Here is a 17,762-nt window from a genome sequence, read left to right as displayed (position 1 = left end):
ATCCGAAGTCACAAAGATAGTAAAACAGACAGACAAAAAAATTGGAAAAATTTCAGCAGGGTCTCAGGAAATGGAGTGGTAGCACAAAACACATGAACATATACATTATGTGTGTCCCAGAGGGAGAAGAGAAAGGGAAAGGGATAGAAGGAGTGTTTGAGAAGATAATGGTTGAAAATGTCCCAACTCTTATGTGGGACCTGCATGTACATGTCCAAGAAGGAGAGCATGCTCCAAACAGAACAACCCCTAGCAGACCTACTCTGAGATGCATACTAATTAGATTGTCAAACACCAAAGATAAGAGAGAATCCTGAAAGAAGCAAGAGAAAAAAGATCCATCATATATAAGGGTTACATGATAAGATTAAGTGCTGATTTCTTATCTGAAACCATGGAGGCAAGAAGGCTGTGGTTTGACGTAGTTAAGATACAGAAAGGAATTAAAAAACTGCCAGTCAAGAATACTATGTCCAGCAAAACTGTCCTTCAGAAATGAGGGAAAGTTAACAATACTACCAGATAAACAGAAATTGAGAGAATATGTCAACAAGAGTCCTGTCCTTCATGAAATACTAAAGAGAGATCTGCAGATTAAAAGGAAAAGATAGGAGAGAGAGTTGAAGGACAGTGTAGAGAAGAAGACTATTAGTAAGGGTAACTAAAAGAGTAAAAAGATAAATGAAAATACAATATGACATATATAAGCCTAAAGAAAAAATGGATTAAGTACTGCTTTTATAGTAATAATATTGAATGCTAATGGATTAAACTCCCCAATTGAGAGACACATTTTGGCAGAATGGATTAAAAAAATATGACTGATCTATACACTGTCTTCAAGAGACTCACCTTAGACCCAAGGACAGAAATAGATTGCAAGTAAAAGGCTTGAAAATGAATTTCCATGCAAACAGTAACCAATAAAGGGCTGGGGTAAAACTATACTAATATCAGACAAAATAGACTTTAAAGGCAAAACTGCTATAAAAGACAAAGAAGGACACTATATATTAATAATAGGGGCAATTTACCAAGAAGAAAAAAACAATCATAAATATTTACACACCTAACCAGAGCACACTAAAATACATGAGACACACCAGCAAATCTAAGGGGAGATATAGACATCTCCATCGTCATAATGGGGGACTTCAATACAACTACACCACTCTCATCAATAGAGCATCTTGACAGAGGATCAATAGAGAAACAGAGATCTTGAAGAATATGTAGAGGAATTAGGCCTCATGGACATATATAGAACATTGTACTCCAGAACAGCAGATATACATTCTTCTCAAGCACTCATGGATTATTTTCCAAATAAACCCTGTTAGGTCATAGAACAAGTCTTAACAAATTTAGAAAGATTGAAGTTATAAAAAGCACCATCTCTGACCACAACAGAATGAAGCTGGGAATCAATAATTGCTGGAGAACTGGAAAATTCACAAATATACGGAATTCACAATACACCCAAACAATCAGTGAGTCAAGGAGGAAACTGCAAGAGAAATCAGTAAAAATCTTGAAGAGAATGAAAATGAGGCCACAATGTGTCAAAACTTATGGGATACAGCAAAGGCAGTGCTGAGAGGGAAATTTATAGCCCCAAGTGCCTATATTAAAAAAGAAGAAAGGGCTAAAATCACAGAGCTAACTGCATATCTGGAGAAACTAGGAAAAATAACTAAAAGCATGCAAGCAAAAGGAAAGAAATAACAAAGATCAGAGCAGAATTAAATGAAATTGAGAATAAACAGAGGGAATTAACAAAAACAAAAGCTGTTTTTTTAGAAGATTAATAAGATTGACATACCATTAGCTAGACTAACACAGAAAAAAAGAGAGAAGATGTAAATAAATAAAATCAGAAATTAGGAGAGGATATCACCACTAACTTCACAGAAATATAGAGTATCGTAAGAGGATACTATGAAAAACTGTATGCCAACAAGTTAGACAACTTCGATAAAATGGACAAATTTCTAAAAATACTGGAGTAACCTACATTGACAAAAGAAGATATAGAAGGCCTCAAAAGACCAATCATAAGTAATGAGATTGAATAGGCCATCAAAAAACGCTCAACCAAGAAAACCTGAGGATCAAATGGCTTTACAGGTGTATTTTACCAATCATTCCAAAAAGAACTAATACTAATCCTACTCAAAGTCTTCCAAAAAATTGAAGAGGGGAGAACATTACCTAATTCATTCTATGATGCTAACATCACCTGTGACAGTATGAATTTTGTGAATCCCAGAAAAGATTATGTTCCTGAACTAATTTATTCCTGAGGGTGTGGTGTCCTTTGATTGGACTGTGTCACTGAGGCATGATCCAGATTGTATCTCCACCCTCTTGCTGGGGTCTTATATGAACTGAGAACTGAAAGCAGAAACACACAGAAAAAAGAGAGCCACCACCATCTTTAATCTGCCACGTGAGATAGAGGACTCCAGGTTTGCCTACAGTTGAAGAAAGACAGAGAAGCCCCAAGAGGTCCGAAGAGACGAAGCCCAAGGATAGATGCCTGATCTTCCACTGCTGAGCTTAAGGGAAAAGTAGAGAGAAACCTGCAGACCTGCCATCTTGCCTCGCCATGTGACAGGACACCAGAATCTTTAGCAGCTGACCCTTGGTGAGATAGCATCTCTGATGATGCCTTGACTTGGACATTTTTGAAGCTTCAGAACAGTAAGCTTTTACCCTGATAAAATTCCCATTATTTTACCCATTTCTGGTATATTGCTTTGGCAACCCTGTGGCAAACTAAAACCACCCTAATATCAAAGCCATATAAAGTCACTACAAGAAGAGAAAATTAGTCTAAAAGCATCCTTCCAAGGAGGCCAAAATAAATATGCATATATGTATAAAAGTGTTACTGTTCACCACAAATACTATTTCTAAAATATAGATATAAGATTGATTTTATGCATAAATTGGAGATTGGGAATCACAGTTTGGGGAAGAGGTTTTTGTGGATTGTGGGTTGTTTCAGCAAAATTTTAAAAATTGGCTGCTGGGGAATACCAAGAATTCTGACAAATTTCTAATTCAGTTTTTAGACTAGAATGTTAAATGCAAAAATATGCAGGAAATTGAACCCCATATTATTGATCTGTAAAAGCACTATTATTGGAAATAGAGCAGAACTTGAGGCCTTACAGAACATAAGAATTGTTAGGCCCATATTAGGTTCTGAATCTTAATGCCATGTATTTGTACTTACTGAAAAATTTATCAATGAAAAGTGTATTGGGAATATGAATTTTTGGTCCATTTGGGAGTTCTTCCATTTGAAAAATGTGATATTTTTATGGGAGTTTTAATTTTCTCAGTACCCCTCCCATAGAATTGAAGTTAGAATATTCCATTTGATAAAGGAGAAAGAAAAAAAATACATGCTACTTGTAAACTGATGTTTAGTAATTAGTGAGAATTTGAAATACCAGAATACATTATAAGCCTAATCCTAGGTAGTCTTATGAAAATGTATCCCCTTTAGACAACTTTTGAGCATATATTCACAATAATTTTTAAGACATTTTAAGTTATATTTTTTCCTCTTTTTCAGAGCTGCTTCTTTTTGGGGCTACTTTTTTTTTTTTTAAAGAGGTGAAATTCACAAGGGGCTAGGTGTTTTTGATACGGCTTTTTTGTTTTTTTGTTTTTTTGATAAGGCTTCTTATGATGGGGTGGATATTCTGCTGTAGTCTTTCAAGAAAGGCCCTTTTTGTTTGGAGTCACTTAAAATATTACGTGGTCTTTGAACTCTGGGGACTGTTTTGCGTGTGAAAGCTGATACAAATTTAAACTTAAGTAGATCAATGGCATGTCACCCCATGAATGCTGACTCTGGAAGGAATAACCTTTCCTATAGGAATAGTTTCAGTTCTGGACTGAAAAGCTGGGGGTGAAACTTAATTTTGTTCTTTTTTGTATAAATCAGTAAGACCTGCAGCCAGTATGTGAAGTTTCCCTGTTGACCTCAGGAGGTGAACAGAGCTGATAGTGTTAATTCAGATTCAAGGAATTACATGAGTCTGGGCTTGTGTATATTTACAATCTACATGCAATATTAAGATAGCTTTTACGTTTTCCCATGTGTATATAGGTTACCTGCTCCCCTTTCCCCATACCACATCTATTAGTTTTTGAATTTTGTAAGCTGGCATTAAAACATTACAACAATGTTTTGTTGCAACAATTTTTAAAACTTTTACAATGCAATACATGTTATTTTTCTGAAGCAAACCAAAGGTAAATTTCTCATGGTTCTTGCTGTCTGCTATAGCAGCATTTGAGGGAGACTCTTTTATACATTTGTAATAAATAAAAAATAAACCTGGCTGCAAATCCTTTCTTTCTTTTTTTTTCTTTTTTTTTAAAATCTTAAACCATGTACCAAGTTTTGGTTCAAATTGTGTAGCGTAAGTTAAACTTTAAATTTCATCTATTAACCAAAATGCGTATGTTTCTGTAAGCATAGTTAACGTTGAAATAAACTTTTAAAAATAAAAAAAAAGGAAAGAAAATTACAGACCAACCTCTCTAATGAACTTAGATGCAAAGCAAATCCAACAACACGTCAAATGAATTATACCCCACAATCAAGAGGGTTTTATCACAGGTATGCAAGGATGGTTCAACATAAGAAAAATCAACTATTGTAATACACCACATTAATAGATTAATGGAAAAAAAGTATGTGATCTTCTTACTTTCAACACACTTATTCAACATTGTGTTAGAAGTCCTTGCTAGAGCACTTAGACAAGAAAAAGAAATAAAAGTCATCTGAATTGGATAGGAAGAGGTAAAACTTTCACTATTTGTAGATGGCATGGTCCTATATATAGTAAGTCCTAAAAAATCTACAACAAAGCTACTACAGCTGATAAGCGAGTTCAGTAAAGTGGCAGAATATAAGATTAACATACAAAAATCAGTAGTGTTTCTTTACATTAATAATGAACAATCTGAGGAAGAAATCAAGAAAAAAGTTCCATTTACAACAGCAACTAAAAGAATCAAACACCTAAGAATAAATTTAATTTATTCTGTACACACAAAACTACACAACATTGCTAAAAGAAATCAAAGGAGACCTAGATAAATTGAAGAATATTCCATGTTCCTGGATTGGAAGACTAAACATCATTAAGCAGTGATAAAACTGCCTGGTATTGGCATAAGGATATATATATTGACAATGGGACCTGTACATCTACAGCAAACTGATACAGCTAAGTCTTCTGAACTGGGACAGAATAGTCTCTTTAACAAGTGGTCCTGGGAGAACTGGATATCTGTATAGAAAAGAACAAAAGATGATCCCAATCTCATACCCTATACAAAAATTAACTCAAAATGGACCAAAGACCTAAATATAAGAGCCAGGACCATAAAGCTCCTAGATAATAATGTAGGGAAGCATCTATGTGACCTTCAGGTGTCAGTGGTTTCATGAACTTTACACCAAAAGCACAAGCAACAAAGGAAAAAAATAAGTAGGACTTCCTCAAAATTAAAATAATTTGTGCTTCACAGGAGTTTGTCAAGAAAGTAATAGATGCAACCTACTCAATGGGAGAAAATATTTGGAAACCACATGTCTGATAAAGATCTAATACCCAGCATATATAAAGAAATCCTACAACTCAATAATAAGAAGACAAACAACTCATATAAAAAATGCACAAGAGACTTAGCAGACACTTTTCCAGAGGAAACGTGAATGGCTAAAAAGCATACGAAAAGATGCTCAACATCACAAGTTATTAGGGAAATGCAAATCAAAACTACAATAAGGTATCTTTTCACACCTACTAGATTGGCCACTATCAAAAAAATAAAAAGCAGAAAACAACAAGAGTTGGGGAGGATGTGGAGAAATAGGAACACTCATTCTCTGCTGGTGGGAAGACAGTTTGGCAGTTCCACAAAAAATTAAGTATAGACTTATCATATGACCCAACAAATCCATTTCTAGATATATTCTCAAAAGAAATGAAAGCAGGGACTCGAAAAGAAATTTGCACAATGCTGCTCATAGTGGCATTATTTACAATTGCCAAAAGATGCAAGTAAACTAATTGTCCATTAATAGATGAATGGATAAACAAAATGTCATATGTATTTAATACATACAATGGAATATTATTCAGCCATGAAAATGAATGAAGTTGTCTACTATTTGTATCTAGGTGTAATTAGACTAAAACAACAAGGCACCTGCATACTATATGTTCATCTAACCATCTTAAGAAATAATAACACATCAAACTTAATCACTGTAATTTCTTGTTCCCATGTTCTGTTAATGGCACAACCATCCTCTTAGTCATCTTAGTTCTACACTGTGCATTTATCTCAAGTCCTTCCTCCTTCTTGCTATTGCACATTCAAATTCTTGCCAATTCTCATTATGACCAGGCATGAACCACTCCTCACTCCTACTCCTTGCCACCAAACCAGCTTCGGAGACATTCTAATTCCCTCCCATTCAGCCTGACCTCTTCAACAGTAGAGTCATTTCTTTGGATTAGGTAACTAAGGTTGGAATGTCTTCTCCGGTTGTGAATAGTCATGGGTCATTTGGAGAGAGGGATATAGACAGGGGTGAGACTTAGGTCAGAGATCAGGGGCCCAGAAAGCAAACTCAGAACAATGGAAGACAAAGAAGGAGTATGTACAGAAGGAGAGGATATCTAACTTTGGTATATTACTTCCTGGTTTTGAGCATGGAAAGACCTATATCCTTCTCTCAAATTTCTAGTACTTTAATCTTATATTTCTTAAGTCTTACCCCCTATTCTTCAAATCATTCCACAAATCTAGCATTAGCTATCACAATGAGAGCAGGGGCAGTAAGCATGCTAGGCAAATGCTCTACCTGACAGCTGGTTCCCTATCTAGTCTACCATAAATACCAAGTTAAGAATTCTATCACACCCCATTTCAGAAGCGTACAACATCCACCTACTTCCATTCTCAGAAACTGCATACCACTTCTCACTTCAAATTAAATGAGGTAACTTGGGGGTTAAATATTCTTTATCTTAACATTATTATTTAGGAAATTAGTTGTTGTTCAATTGTTTTTGAACCGAAAATATATTACTAAAGAGGGATTTAGCCATCAGAAAGACTGAAGTCAAAAAAAAGATATAAATTAACATTTCATTTAGTCATCTCTTTGCACAAAAATCTGTCAGTATACACAATGAGATATTTTTTAACAGACTTTCTTACTCAAACTTATAAATCTTACTCTGCTGGAGGTTAATAGCTACTTTTCTGTGCATACATTGTATTTCTGGATTTTTTCATCCCAGTCACCAAAATGTAGAATTTGTAATAAATTATAGCCAATTAGGAAATATGTATATTAAAAAGCTTATCTGGTCCAAATAATAAACTGTAAGTGAACTACTAAGAACAAGTATATTTTTGATCATCTGAAAAGTTAAGAAAATACTTCTTTTCTTGGTGACTTGAACATGATATACCTCTACTTTTAAACCTTTAACCTAGTGATGAAAAGAGATTCCTAGTCATTCTCTGTAGTTAAGAAGTTAATTGGTATGTTCCTAGTAGTGGGATTGCTGGATCATACGGTCCATGGGAGTATTCTTTTGGCATCTATGACAGCAAAGGGTCACTGGTGCAGGGTGTCAGTGTGGGGGGATATGTGGAGAAGGGTGCATCTGGACCATGCCTGTATGGGATAAGAATATGTTCATGTTGTCATAGGATGCTATCTCAATGGGTAGAGACCTACACAATGACCAAAAAATTATTGAACTTTCATCCTGGGGAGTCCTGCTACATCTCATGTAGTGTGGCAAGAATTTCTAGAGCACATAGGCAGTGCCTCATAAAAGAAAACAGGCCAATATACCAAGACTTCCATATTAATGCTTGCACTTATCAACCTTATTCTTGTAAAATTGAACCCTGACCCAGTCAAATAAGAACTATTGTCTAAGAGTTATCTCCTGAAAATCTTGTTACTCAAGCACAACTCAGTAAATAAACTCACTATCTTTCACCTGGTATGGAACATGACTCTCAGGGATGAGCCTCTCTGGCATGGTGGGATTAATACCAAATGCCAAGCAGCAATACATTTGGGAAAAAAAACTTTAACCAAAAGGGGAAAACATTAAATTAAGTTTTTGTGACTAAAAGATTTCAAAGTGAGTCAGGAGGTCATTCCAGAGGTTAGGTTTATGTACATCTCAGACAGATCTAACTGCCACAGTAAACAAAACCTCAGAACGGGTGCTCCCAAGGGCTCTAGAGACATAAGACACTATAAGCAAGGCAGACAACCTCATGAAATTAGTACCAGTGGGCCTTACCTAAGAATATATAACCTATATCCCCAATATAACAGACTCATTTATAATTTCCCTACATATAAGTCTTCTAAATCTTTTATTTATTTATTTATTTCTCTCCTCCCCACCCCCACCCCAGTTGTCTGTTCTCTGTGTCTATTTGCTGCATGTTCTTCTTTGTCTGCTTCTGTTGTTGTCAGCAGCATGGGAATCTGTGTTTTTTTTTTGTTGCGTCATCTTGTTGTGTCAGCTCTCCATGTGTGCGGCACTATTCCTGGGCAGGCTGCACTTTCTTTCGCACTGGGCGGCTCTCCTTATGTGGTGCACTCCTTGCGCATGGGGCTTCCCTACGCTGGAGACACCCCTGTGTGGCACGGAACTCCTTGCATGCATCAGCACTGTGCGTGGGCCAGCTCCACATGGGTCAAGGAGGCCTGGGGTTTGAACCACGCACCTCCTATGTGGTAGACAGACGCCCTAACCACTGGGCCAAGTCCGCTTCCCTCTATGTCTTTTATTTGAACTTATAATTAGCACTCTACACATTAAATAAATGTCCCAGAGACTCAAATCTTTTGTCTGTTCATAGGCAGGTTGGGCCCTGAATCTCAGCAGAGCTGTGGCCAACACTCTCCAGTTCTTCGGACTTACCCAGGACAATTAAGAAAATGATGATATGGATGTTAGCAGTTTGATACAATTGATGAATTCCAAAAAGAAATATTGGATTATGCTTGTAATCTGATCTGTACCTGAGCATGATTGAGTTATGATTAGGGATGGGGACTCACAGATAAAAGGCATGGCAAAGAACACAGAGTTGGGGGCTTTTAATGTTGGAGTTTTGATGCTTAAGACTTAAATTGGAGCCCTGGGAAGTCAGCATGCAGAAGAAAGAGAAGCCAGCCCCAGAAATGAAGGAAACTTGAAGCCAAATTAAAGCAAGCCCCAGGAATGTAGGAACCCAGGAAGCCTGAACCCTCACAGACTTCGGCAGCCATCTTGCTCCAAATAGCCTTTGGTGAGGGAAGTAACTTATGCTTATGGCATGGTATCTGTAAGCTCCTACCCCAAATGAATACCCTTTATAAAAACCAACCAATTTCTGGTATTTTGTATCAGCACCCCTTTGGCTGACTAATACAATGGACAATGCCCATTCCAAAAAACAGAGTATGTGCAACAGCAAGCAAGACAGTTCCTTCCATCTGCCCCATAATATCTAAGCCCCCTCTCAATCTGAAGCAGAGTACGCATCACCATCCCTAAATGCTGCAGATTGAAGAATGAACAAACATTAGGGGGAAATGCAACCATGGACCAAAGAAGACATTATTATTATTATTATTATAGTAATGGAATAACTTGTAATATTGATACAAAGATAGTGGTTAACAGAGGTCTGAGTGAGAGGGAGGGAAGAATAGGTGGACCACAGGACATTTTTAGGGCATTGGAATTGTTCTGCATGTAATGTCAGACACAGGCTGGTAAATATTTTGTCACAACCTATAAAACTATACCATGCAGGGTGTAAACATAAGGTAAACTATAAACCTTGGTTAGTAGCAATGCTTCACTATTTGTTCATCAATTGTAACAAATGTAACTAATATAAGATGCTATTAATAGGAGATAAAGTGTGTGGGGGTTAGGGGGTAGAGTATGTGGGAATCCCCTATACTTTAAATATAATTTTTCTGTAATCTAAAACTTCTTTAAAAATAAAGTTTATTATATGAAAAAAAAAAGTTGGTTCAGGTTAAGTCTAATAACCCTTATGATTTTAATTTTTCTATTCCAACCAGGAAAAGCATGATTAAATGTAATATCAGCTATTTATAAAAAATCACTTAATAATTTTGGCATATTATATTTTTACAGCTTTCACTTTATAGAATAACTTGAAGCTATCACTTTATTATTTTCCAAACTCACTAAAACTAGCATTTCTTGAAAGTTTTCTGAATAGACTTGTTGTCAGGAGGAAAAATAAAAAACCTTATCAAAAGCTGAGTAAACTATTTTCTGAATTAAAAAAAAAATCTGTGTTTCAAATACTTGGGATTGTTACATGAGTATTTTATTTTATGCCTCTTTAATCACTTTTTAGTAAAGAATTAGCCATCATGGAAAGGGGATGTAGCTCCCAAGTATGAGGTCCTGCTGGGTTCAATCCCCAGGACCTCTTAAAAAAAAAAAATTAACCATCTTGAATGAACAATTCCTATCAACACACTTTTGCTTAGAGCACAGCCTTGAAGTACAAGTCCTACAAATGGTAAGAGCAATGGTAGAGAAATATGCTGTCTTGTCCTTGCCTACTAATAGTCTCCTAACTTAAGATAAAACCTTTAATAATGTTATCATGAATATAGACAAATGCTCCCAGCCATAATTTTTAATAAACAGACTTTTAACATTAAAGGAACTATTTTATTGAAACACCTAAACCAGGATGCAAGAGTAAAACTGACAGTCTTGCTAATAAGAACACACTCTAAAAATGTGGTTTGAAAATGAATATCCATGTATTGATCCAGAGAAAAAGAAATAGCTCATGTTTAGAAAAATTCCCTTTAGAAGCTAGAAACTACATTTCTTATTTCATCTAAAGAATGATTTTACTTCAGATGAGTTACCCTGGGGGCAGAAGTGTTTGTAATTCAGTTGGAGCGCAGTAGTTCAAAGAGTGGAACAAAGGGAGAGGTGGGGTGGGGGTGGTGGGGTTGAATGGGACCTCATATATATATATATATATTTTTTTAATGTAATATTATTACAAAGTCAATAAAAAAAAAAAACCTTTTTGCAAATGAATGGGAAAAAAAAAAAAAAAGGTGTGCTTGACCTCCATATGTGAACCCCAGTTAGGTTTGGGGGAAGAGACTAAACACAAACTTTTAAAAATTCCCTCTGTAAGCTCAATAAACAGCCCATTTTAACTATGGAGAATCTCTACCACAACCTGTACCCCCAGTGAGATGAGAAACCAAAATTAGACTAACGAAAAACAAACCATGAATTCAAGGCAAATAACAATATAGGAACCAAGGATTCATCTACATGTTTATATTACATAAGATCTGGGAATACACTCAGGGCTCTTTTCTGTACCCTGCGATATTTATTGCCTGAGGATCATAGATGCTAAAGACTCCTAAGTATATTTGGAAACTTTAAAATCATCCCCATGCTTGAGCTTACCTTAAACTAGCACGGTAACTCCCTCTGCTAAAGGTCTGTTTTCTCTCAAGTATGGTATCTTCAGTTTCATCTTTTCCTATTCAACACATGAGTGGTTCCTTAGTATATATAATAAACAGAAGCATACCTAAATAGAATTATTTACTGCTTGCCTTAGATAAATTACTATGTCTGGCACTAAAACATTCTATTAGCTTTATTTCAATAAATAAAACTTAGCATTTATCTAGTACATTCTAACAGAAAATTTCTTAATACTCAGTAGATCGAGTCACTTGAACCTCATCACAGTTTATGTGTTACTTCTACAGAAACAGATTCCCTATAGCATGAACCATTTTTTAAAAAGTGGCAAAAAATGGTGAAACCACCAAAAAAATGTTTAAGTCTATTCAGACGAAAAATCAGATATGTTATACAGTAGTTAGTTCCCTAAAAGTTCACAAATATGAATATAAATGGTGGAAAATGTTTGGAGTAGTTGATTAATTTAGGTTGTTGTAACTACCAAATCAGGAAATTCAGATTTAAAAAGAGAAGATGCACTATGGCCTGGACTATCTGTCTGCTTTAATGAAAATAAGCTGAATACTTTTTAGTGAATGATTAATTCACTCAACCAACAAGAATAGACTTCCTACTGTGTACAGGGCATCTTAGGAAGTCCTTCCTATTTGCAAAGTATAAAGAAAGGGAGATGGGATAGGAGGTCAGAAAACCTGGGTTTTAGCTCTATGAGTTGACCAAGTAGCTTAACGCCCTCCCTCCAAGCCTCAGTCATTTCCTTTATCATCTATAAAATGGGGATGATAATAATAATGCCTCCCAGGTCTGTTGGGAGAACAAATAAGACAGTGAATATTAAAATGCACATAAAGTCATAAAGCACTATACATACTACTATCTACATTAACTATTGACCATCATATCCAGGCATAAGGGAAAAGGCACTTGCCCTGCTTGTCCTCTTCCTTAAGGGCTTGATCTCCTTGGCTTTGCAAAGTCACTAGAGTGAAGTAAACTCCTTTTCTTTCCAACAGTTCTTCATGGTTGCCTCTTTCCACTGCTGTGCCATGTTCAAACCCAACAATGACGTCTGCAGCTCTGACTGAGGATAGGCGATGAGCAATGGAGACAACTGTATGCCCCTGATGAATCTGCAATGATGCACAGTGCACCGTTAAACAAGACTGTAAGGCAGAGCCTACATTCTCCTTTGGATCATCTCAGAACCCATAGTTAGTCAGAGCGTTGGTCCCTGGGAAATCCTTAAATAGGCTGTGCAGACATAAGAAAAGGCCAGCACACTTTCTCATGGCCATAAATAATATTGCATGTTGGTCTGGTCGATGCTTTTAATCAACAGCTAGAAACAGGAAAATGAAAAATTTTTAATTGCATACTCTAAGTGAGATTTATTATTTTGAATTTTTCATGTGTAGCTTCTGGAAGCAACTCATAACTCTCTTGTGTTAACTATGAGGCAGAACATAGTCAGCCAATCGAGACTCTGGATATATTGACCTATGAAGAATCACACTGTGTTTCCCTCTCTGTCTCTCCTTCTCTCACTCATCTCTCTGCATGAGTTGCCTCTCCTACAGTACAAGCATTTCCACACAGACCTGTAAGTTAACTCAGATTTTTGACAAACCTTATTCAGTGCTGCCTGTACCATGGCTTCGCTCTCATTGTCCAACGCTGAGGTCGCCATATCCAAAAGCAGAATTTTGGGGTTTCGGACAAGGGCTCTAGCAATGGCTAATCTTTGTTTCTGGCCACCACTCATCTGGCCTCCTCCCTCTCCAACAAGGGTGTCAAATTGCTAGGAAGAAAGTGACACCAGTAAGGAAAGGAGAAAGCATTTAATGACTCCTGACAGCGATGCCCTGTGAGACCCTCTCTAGCTTCCTCTTCAAGCATGAGTTACCATTGCTTCAACTTTACTGAAAGAAAAGCCCCTTCCTGAATCAGGTTATTGTTTAATCAATATTTGTGTGTAGGAGATAAAGAAATTGATTGGTGCTTTCATTCCCAAGTTCACTGGGCATTCCTCTTAAGCTCAACTTCAAGTAAAGATTTTCAGCCAAAGTGAAAACGGATCATGATCCTGAAAACTCATCTTAAAGGATTAAAGCACACATCAAATCCTTGTCTCTTGTCTGGTTGGACAAAACAGCAAAATAAAGTGCTAAAACTGTCTTTATACTGTGATTCAAGATCAAGCCAGCTTTCTAACTATTACCTTGACAGCAAATAGTTACTGAATATGCCATGTGTATAGCTCTCCGTTGGAATCTTAGAATGAGACATTGCTGGTCAGTCTCTTATCTTACATATTATTAACCCAGCAAGCCTTGAGCACCTACCATGTGTAAGACCAGGTGCTGCGCTCTTTACACAGAGCATCTCATTTGATCCTCGTAGTCACTCCATGAGATGGACATTGCTTCCTCATCAGCTGATGAACAAGCAAACAGTGGGGTATAAAGGGTAAAGTAATTTGCCCAAGCTTGTAAAGCTGGTAAGTGGAAGAGGTAGGATTTGTATAGAGACAGTCTGATTCTAAAGCTTCATCTTCCTTAACCACTAGACTATCATACTCACAGCTTCAGTCTTATTCATAAAAATAATCTGAGAAGACTGTATAGAAAGTTTTCAAGAGTACTGACTCTGGGTGGTGCTGCAGGGACAGTTACCGGACATTGTATGTCCTCCCATGGCCCACTGGGTGGAATGTGGGAGAGTGAGGGCTATAATGTGGACCATTGACCATGAGGTGCAGCCATGCTCAGAGATGTGTTCACTAAATGCAATGAATGTCTCATGATGATGGAGGAGATTGTTGTTATGGGGGGAGGAGTGGGGTGAGGGGGGTGGGGGGGTATATGGGGACCTCATATTTTTTAATGTAATATTAAAAAAATAAATAAAAATTAAAAATAAATAAAAATTTAAAAAAAGAATACAGACTCTAGAGACAGACTGGGTATGAACTTTTCTCTTCTGCTTACTTGCAGTGTAATCTTGAGCAAGTTATTTGATTTCTGGGAACCTTACTTCTCCATCTGAAGATGGGGATGATGATGGTAGCTAGTAGGTTGTGAGGGTTAAATTAGTTAATAGATGTAAAGTGCTTATAACAGTTCCTGGTACATAGTAAGCACCATAGACATGTTGTTAACTAGTAACATCTCTTTTGATTTAGCAGGCCATGGACTGAAAAATCCAGATTTGTATAATAACTCTGAGCTGGTTATTTTTATTTTTATTGTTGTTGCTATTATTTGGAATGGAGATAATTGAGGAATCATTTCTGAATATGGGATATACTGCTGAAGTCACAATATTAGCTGCCTAAACACAAGAAGACTACAGACCAATGACATTGGTAGACATCAAAAGAGTGTTGTTCAAGTTTGTGCCAGATGTTGTTAAACTGATGCTCAATGGATAAGAATAAAGAAATTGGATCTATATCTAAAGGAGCTTTCTAAAAATGTTCCCCAGTTCAGTTAATTTTCAATATATTGCTGCTAACACTTTTTTTTTTTTAGACAAAGGGGAAAACTCATAGTACAATGACAGGAACAAACAAACTAAAATATGACATTAAAAATATAATGATGCCTGATTCAAATGGAAAGAAATATACATGGGTATATAACAATTTTTCCTTCTGTGGTTTCCAGTTCTCCCTGGAACAAAGGGATAGGGTACCTGTGGCAGGTTCATGATGAAGTTGTAGGCATTAGCTTCTTTGGCAGCTCGAACTATGTCTTCCATTGTAGCATCTTCTCTGCCATAGCGAATATTTTCTGCAATGGTGGTGGAGAACAGCACTGGCTCTTGCTCTACTATCCCGATTTGAGCTCTAAGCCATTGAATGTTAAGGGAGCGAATGTCATGGCCATCCAGGGTGACCTGGGGAGCATGGACACACCTTACTCTCTTGGAATCAGGGCTCTTAATATTACAATGTATTTGATTGATGGGGAGAAAAAAAATAGACACTGACAAGACTGTAACTGACAAAATTTCCCTTGTGATGAGGTTGTTTATATAAAGGTGACAAAATAGATATGCAATCAAGCATAACTGCAGGACAGTTCTTTGTAGAAACACAACTGATGTAAAGGTCACTTAATTCAACTTGGTTGGCCCAGAGATGGATGTTTATTCCTTGGTAAAGAGTAGAGTCAATTATCCACTGTATTTTGACCATTTTGATTATCTTTTAACTTGTGACCAAAACCAGACTTCAGAAGATACAATGAAAATAAGCAATAATCCCTATCTTGTATATATATATGCTTTATAGAAAATCTTATTTTCTGGTCAGATTCATCAAATAGGGCTTGGATTCTCAAAAGGAATTGAATCTATAAGTGGGACCTGCCAAAAAAGAAAAAAAAAAGCCAAAAACAAACAAACAAAAATCAAAACGAAACAAAACTACTGGCAAAAATAATACAGATTTTACATCAAGAAATCATGATTTCTGTATATTCAGAGTATAGTTATGGTGGTAAGTAAAGAATCAGAGAATGAAATGTCTGTGCAAAAGGACAATTCCATTATGTTTGTCATGCTGGTGTGACACTAAATATATTATAGAGTATGCGTTGAAGCCACTTAATGTACAGTCAAATGAGTCGATCTCAAGGCATCAAGGGGATACTGACAAGAATGCTTTTGAAATGGTGAAAGAGCATTAACTCTGACACCCAATGGATTTGGATTCAAATCCTGATCTGTTGCTTCCTAGCTGAGTGACTTGGACACAATCTCTGAGTCTCTGCTTCCTCATTTATAAAATACCTTTGGTTGTCATTGTGAGAATAAGTGATCATTTTTATAAAGTGCTGGCATATATGTGATGAGTGAACAGAAGTTATTAATATTATTAACTTTCTTCATTTCAGTACATGTTTAAGGTCAAACGAATATAAGGAAAAGAGACCAAGTAGTTTGTGAAATTCTAGAATTTTTTTAAAACCTAACTTCTTGAGGCAGTAATCAAGAGCTATTCTCTATGAATTTCTAAGTGCGTTAGCTTTTTACACTTCCATTTGGGGAACTTAAGTAAACAATCATGATTTCACCATAATAAAATGAAAGAAATGGAAAAAATATACCAATAAAGAGGCTGATACATTTTAAATGTACGTGCTCATTCAATTATGTCACTGTGTGAGTTGACTGGTTATTCATCAAACACTGTCAGCATATAGGGAGTTTGTCCCGTCTTTTTAGACAAAAATCACTAAGTCAGCTCTGTGTGTGTCAACTGTATACCAGGCCTTTGTGTTTGAGCAATAAATTCACATTTGTACCCTCCTCATCACCAAGTATCAAGAGGTTTCTGGAAGACACACACCATGCCTTCACATGGGTCGTAGAATCGCTGAATGAGTTGCAGTGCTGTACTTTTCCCAGCTCCACTGGGTCCTACCAGAGCCGTAGTTTCCCCTGACTTAATGACCATGTTGAGGTTATTTAAAATCTGGAGAGAAAAGAAAATGACAAGGTTCAGGTCTTCAGTGTGTACCTAATCAAGCAAGTAGGCTACAAATGGGAAACACTTTGTGAGGAAACCTGCATGGATGTGTGTATCTCCTTATGACCCCAAAGCAATACCCATTGATATACATCAATAACAGATTAATGAACAGCGTCTAGGATGAGGTTTTTGTATTTAGCACACTAATTATTAAATTGATGATCGCAGCCAACAAATAAAAATGACATGAGGTAAATAAGCCATGCTAACTTTTAAAATTGGGATACAAGGGAGACTGTTCCAGTTAGTTAAACATACACACACAAAATATTAGGTTAGAAATATAATACTAGTTTACCAGTCATGGATTAATGATAAACCAATTCACAAATTTTAAGCTGTCATACACTTGTATTGCATGTAAACATATTATTTTAATGCATTTTCACAATAAATGTTTGTAGTGTCTTTACTAGATACACAGTACTGTTAAAAGTAGGAATGAATGCTTCCCTATCGAGGGAAGAACAAAAAACTAATTCTTAACTATCTGTTGGATATTTTCACCAATTACGGACAGATTTGGTTTAATTTATGTACTTATTATGCAAAGGTGGTTTTGGGGTACAGTGTGTGAATGTCTTCCATTTCATGCTAAAGAGTCAGGCTTGCAAATACATCACCACACACTGGAC

General features: G+C 36.4%; 1 protein-coding gene across 2 annotated transcripts in view; it reads right to left on the bottom strand.

Moving 5' to 3' along the window:
• Positions 1–17,762, bottom strand: part of ABCB11 (ATP binding cassette subfamily B member 11) — a 147,347-nt gene that overhangs the window by 66,214 nt on the left and 63,371 nt on the right. For both annotated transcript variants that reach the window (XM_058300685.2, XM_058300684.1), the window contains exons 13-17: positions 16,945–17,070; positions 15,285–15,488; positions 13,219–13,389; positions 12,520–12,721; positions 11,565–11,640 (exon numbers count right to left, since the gene is read on the bottom strand). In XM_058300685.2, coding sequence (XP_058156668.1) covers positions 11,565–11,640; positions 12,520–12,721; positions 13,219–13,389; positions 15,285–15,488; positions 16,945–17,070 — 779 coding nt within the window. The remainder of the gene's footprint in view (positions 1–11,564; positions 11,641–12,519; positions 12,722–13,218; positions 13,390–15,284; positions 15,489–16,944; positions 17,071–17,762) is intronic.

This window comes from Dasypus novemcinctus, chromosome 7, assembly GCF_030445035.2.
Source record: "Dasypus novemcinctus isolate mDasNov1 chromosome 7, mDasNov1.1.hap2, whole genome shotgun sequence".
In the NCBI taxonomy this organism is placed as follows: domain Eukaryota; kingdom Metazoa; phylum Chordata; class Mammalia; order Cingulata; family Dasypodidae; genus Dasypus; species Dasypus novemcinctus.
Note: the sequence above shows the minus strand (reverse complement) of the source record. Positions and strands in the feature narration are given on the sequence as shown.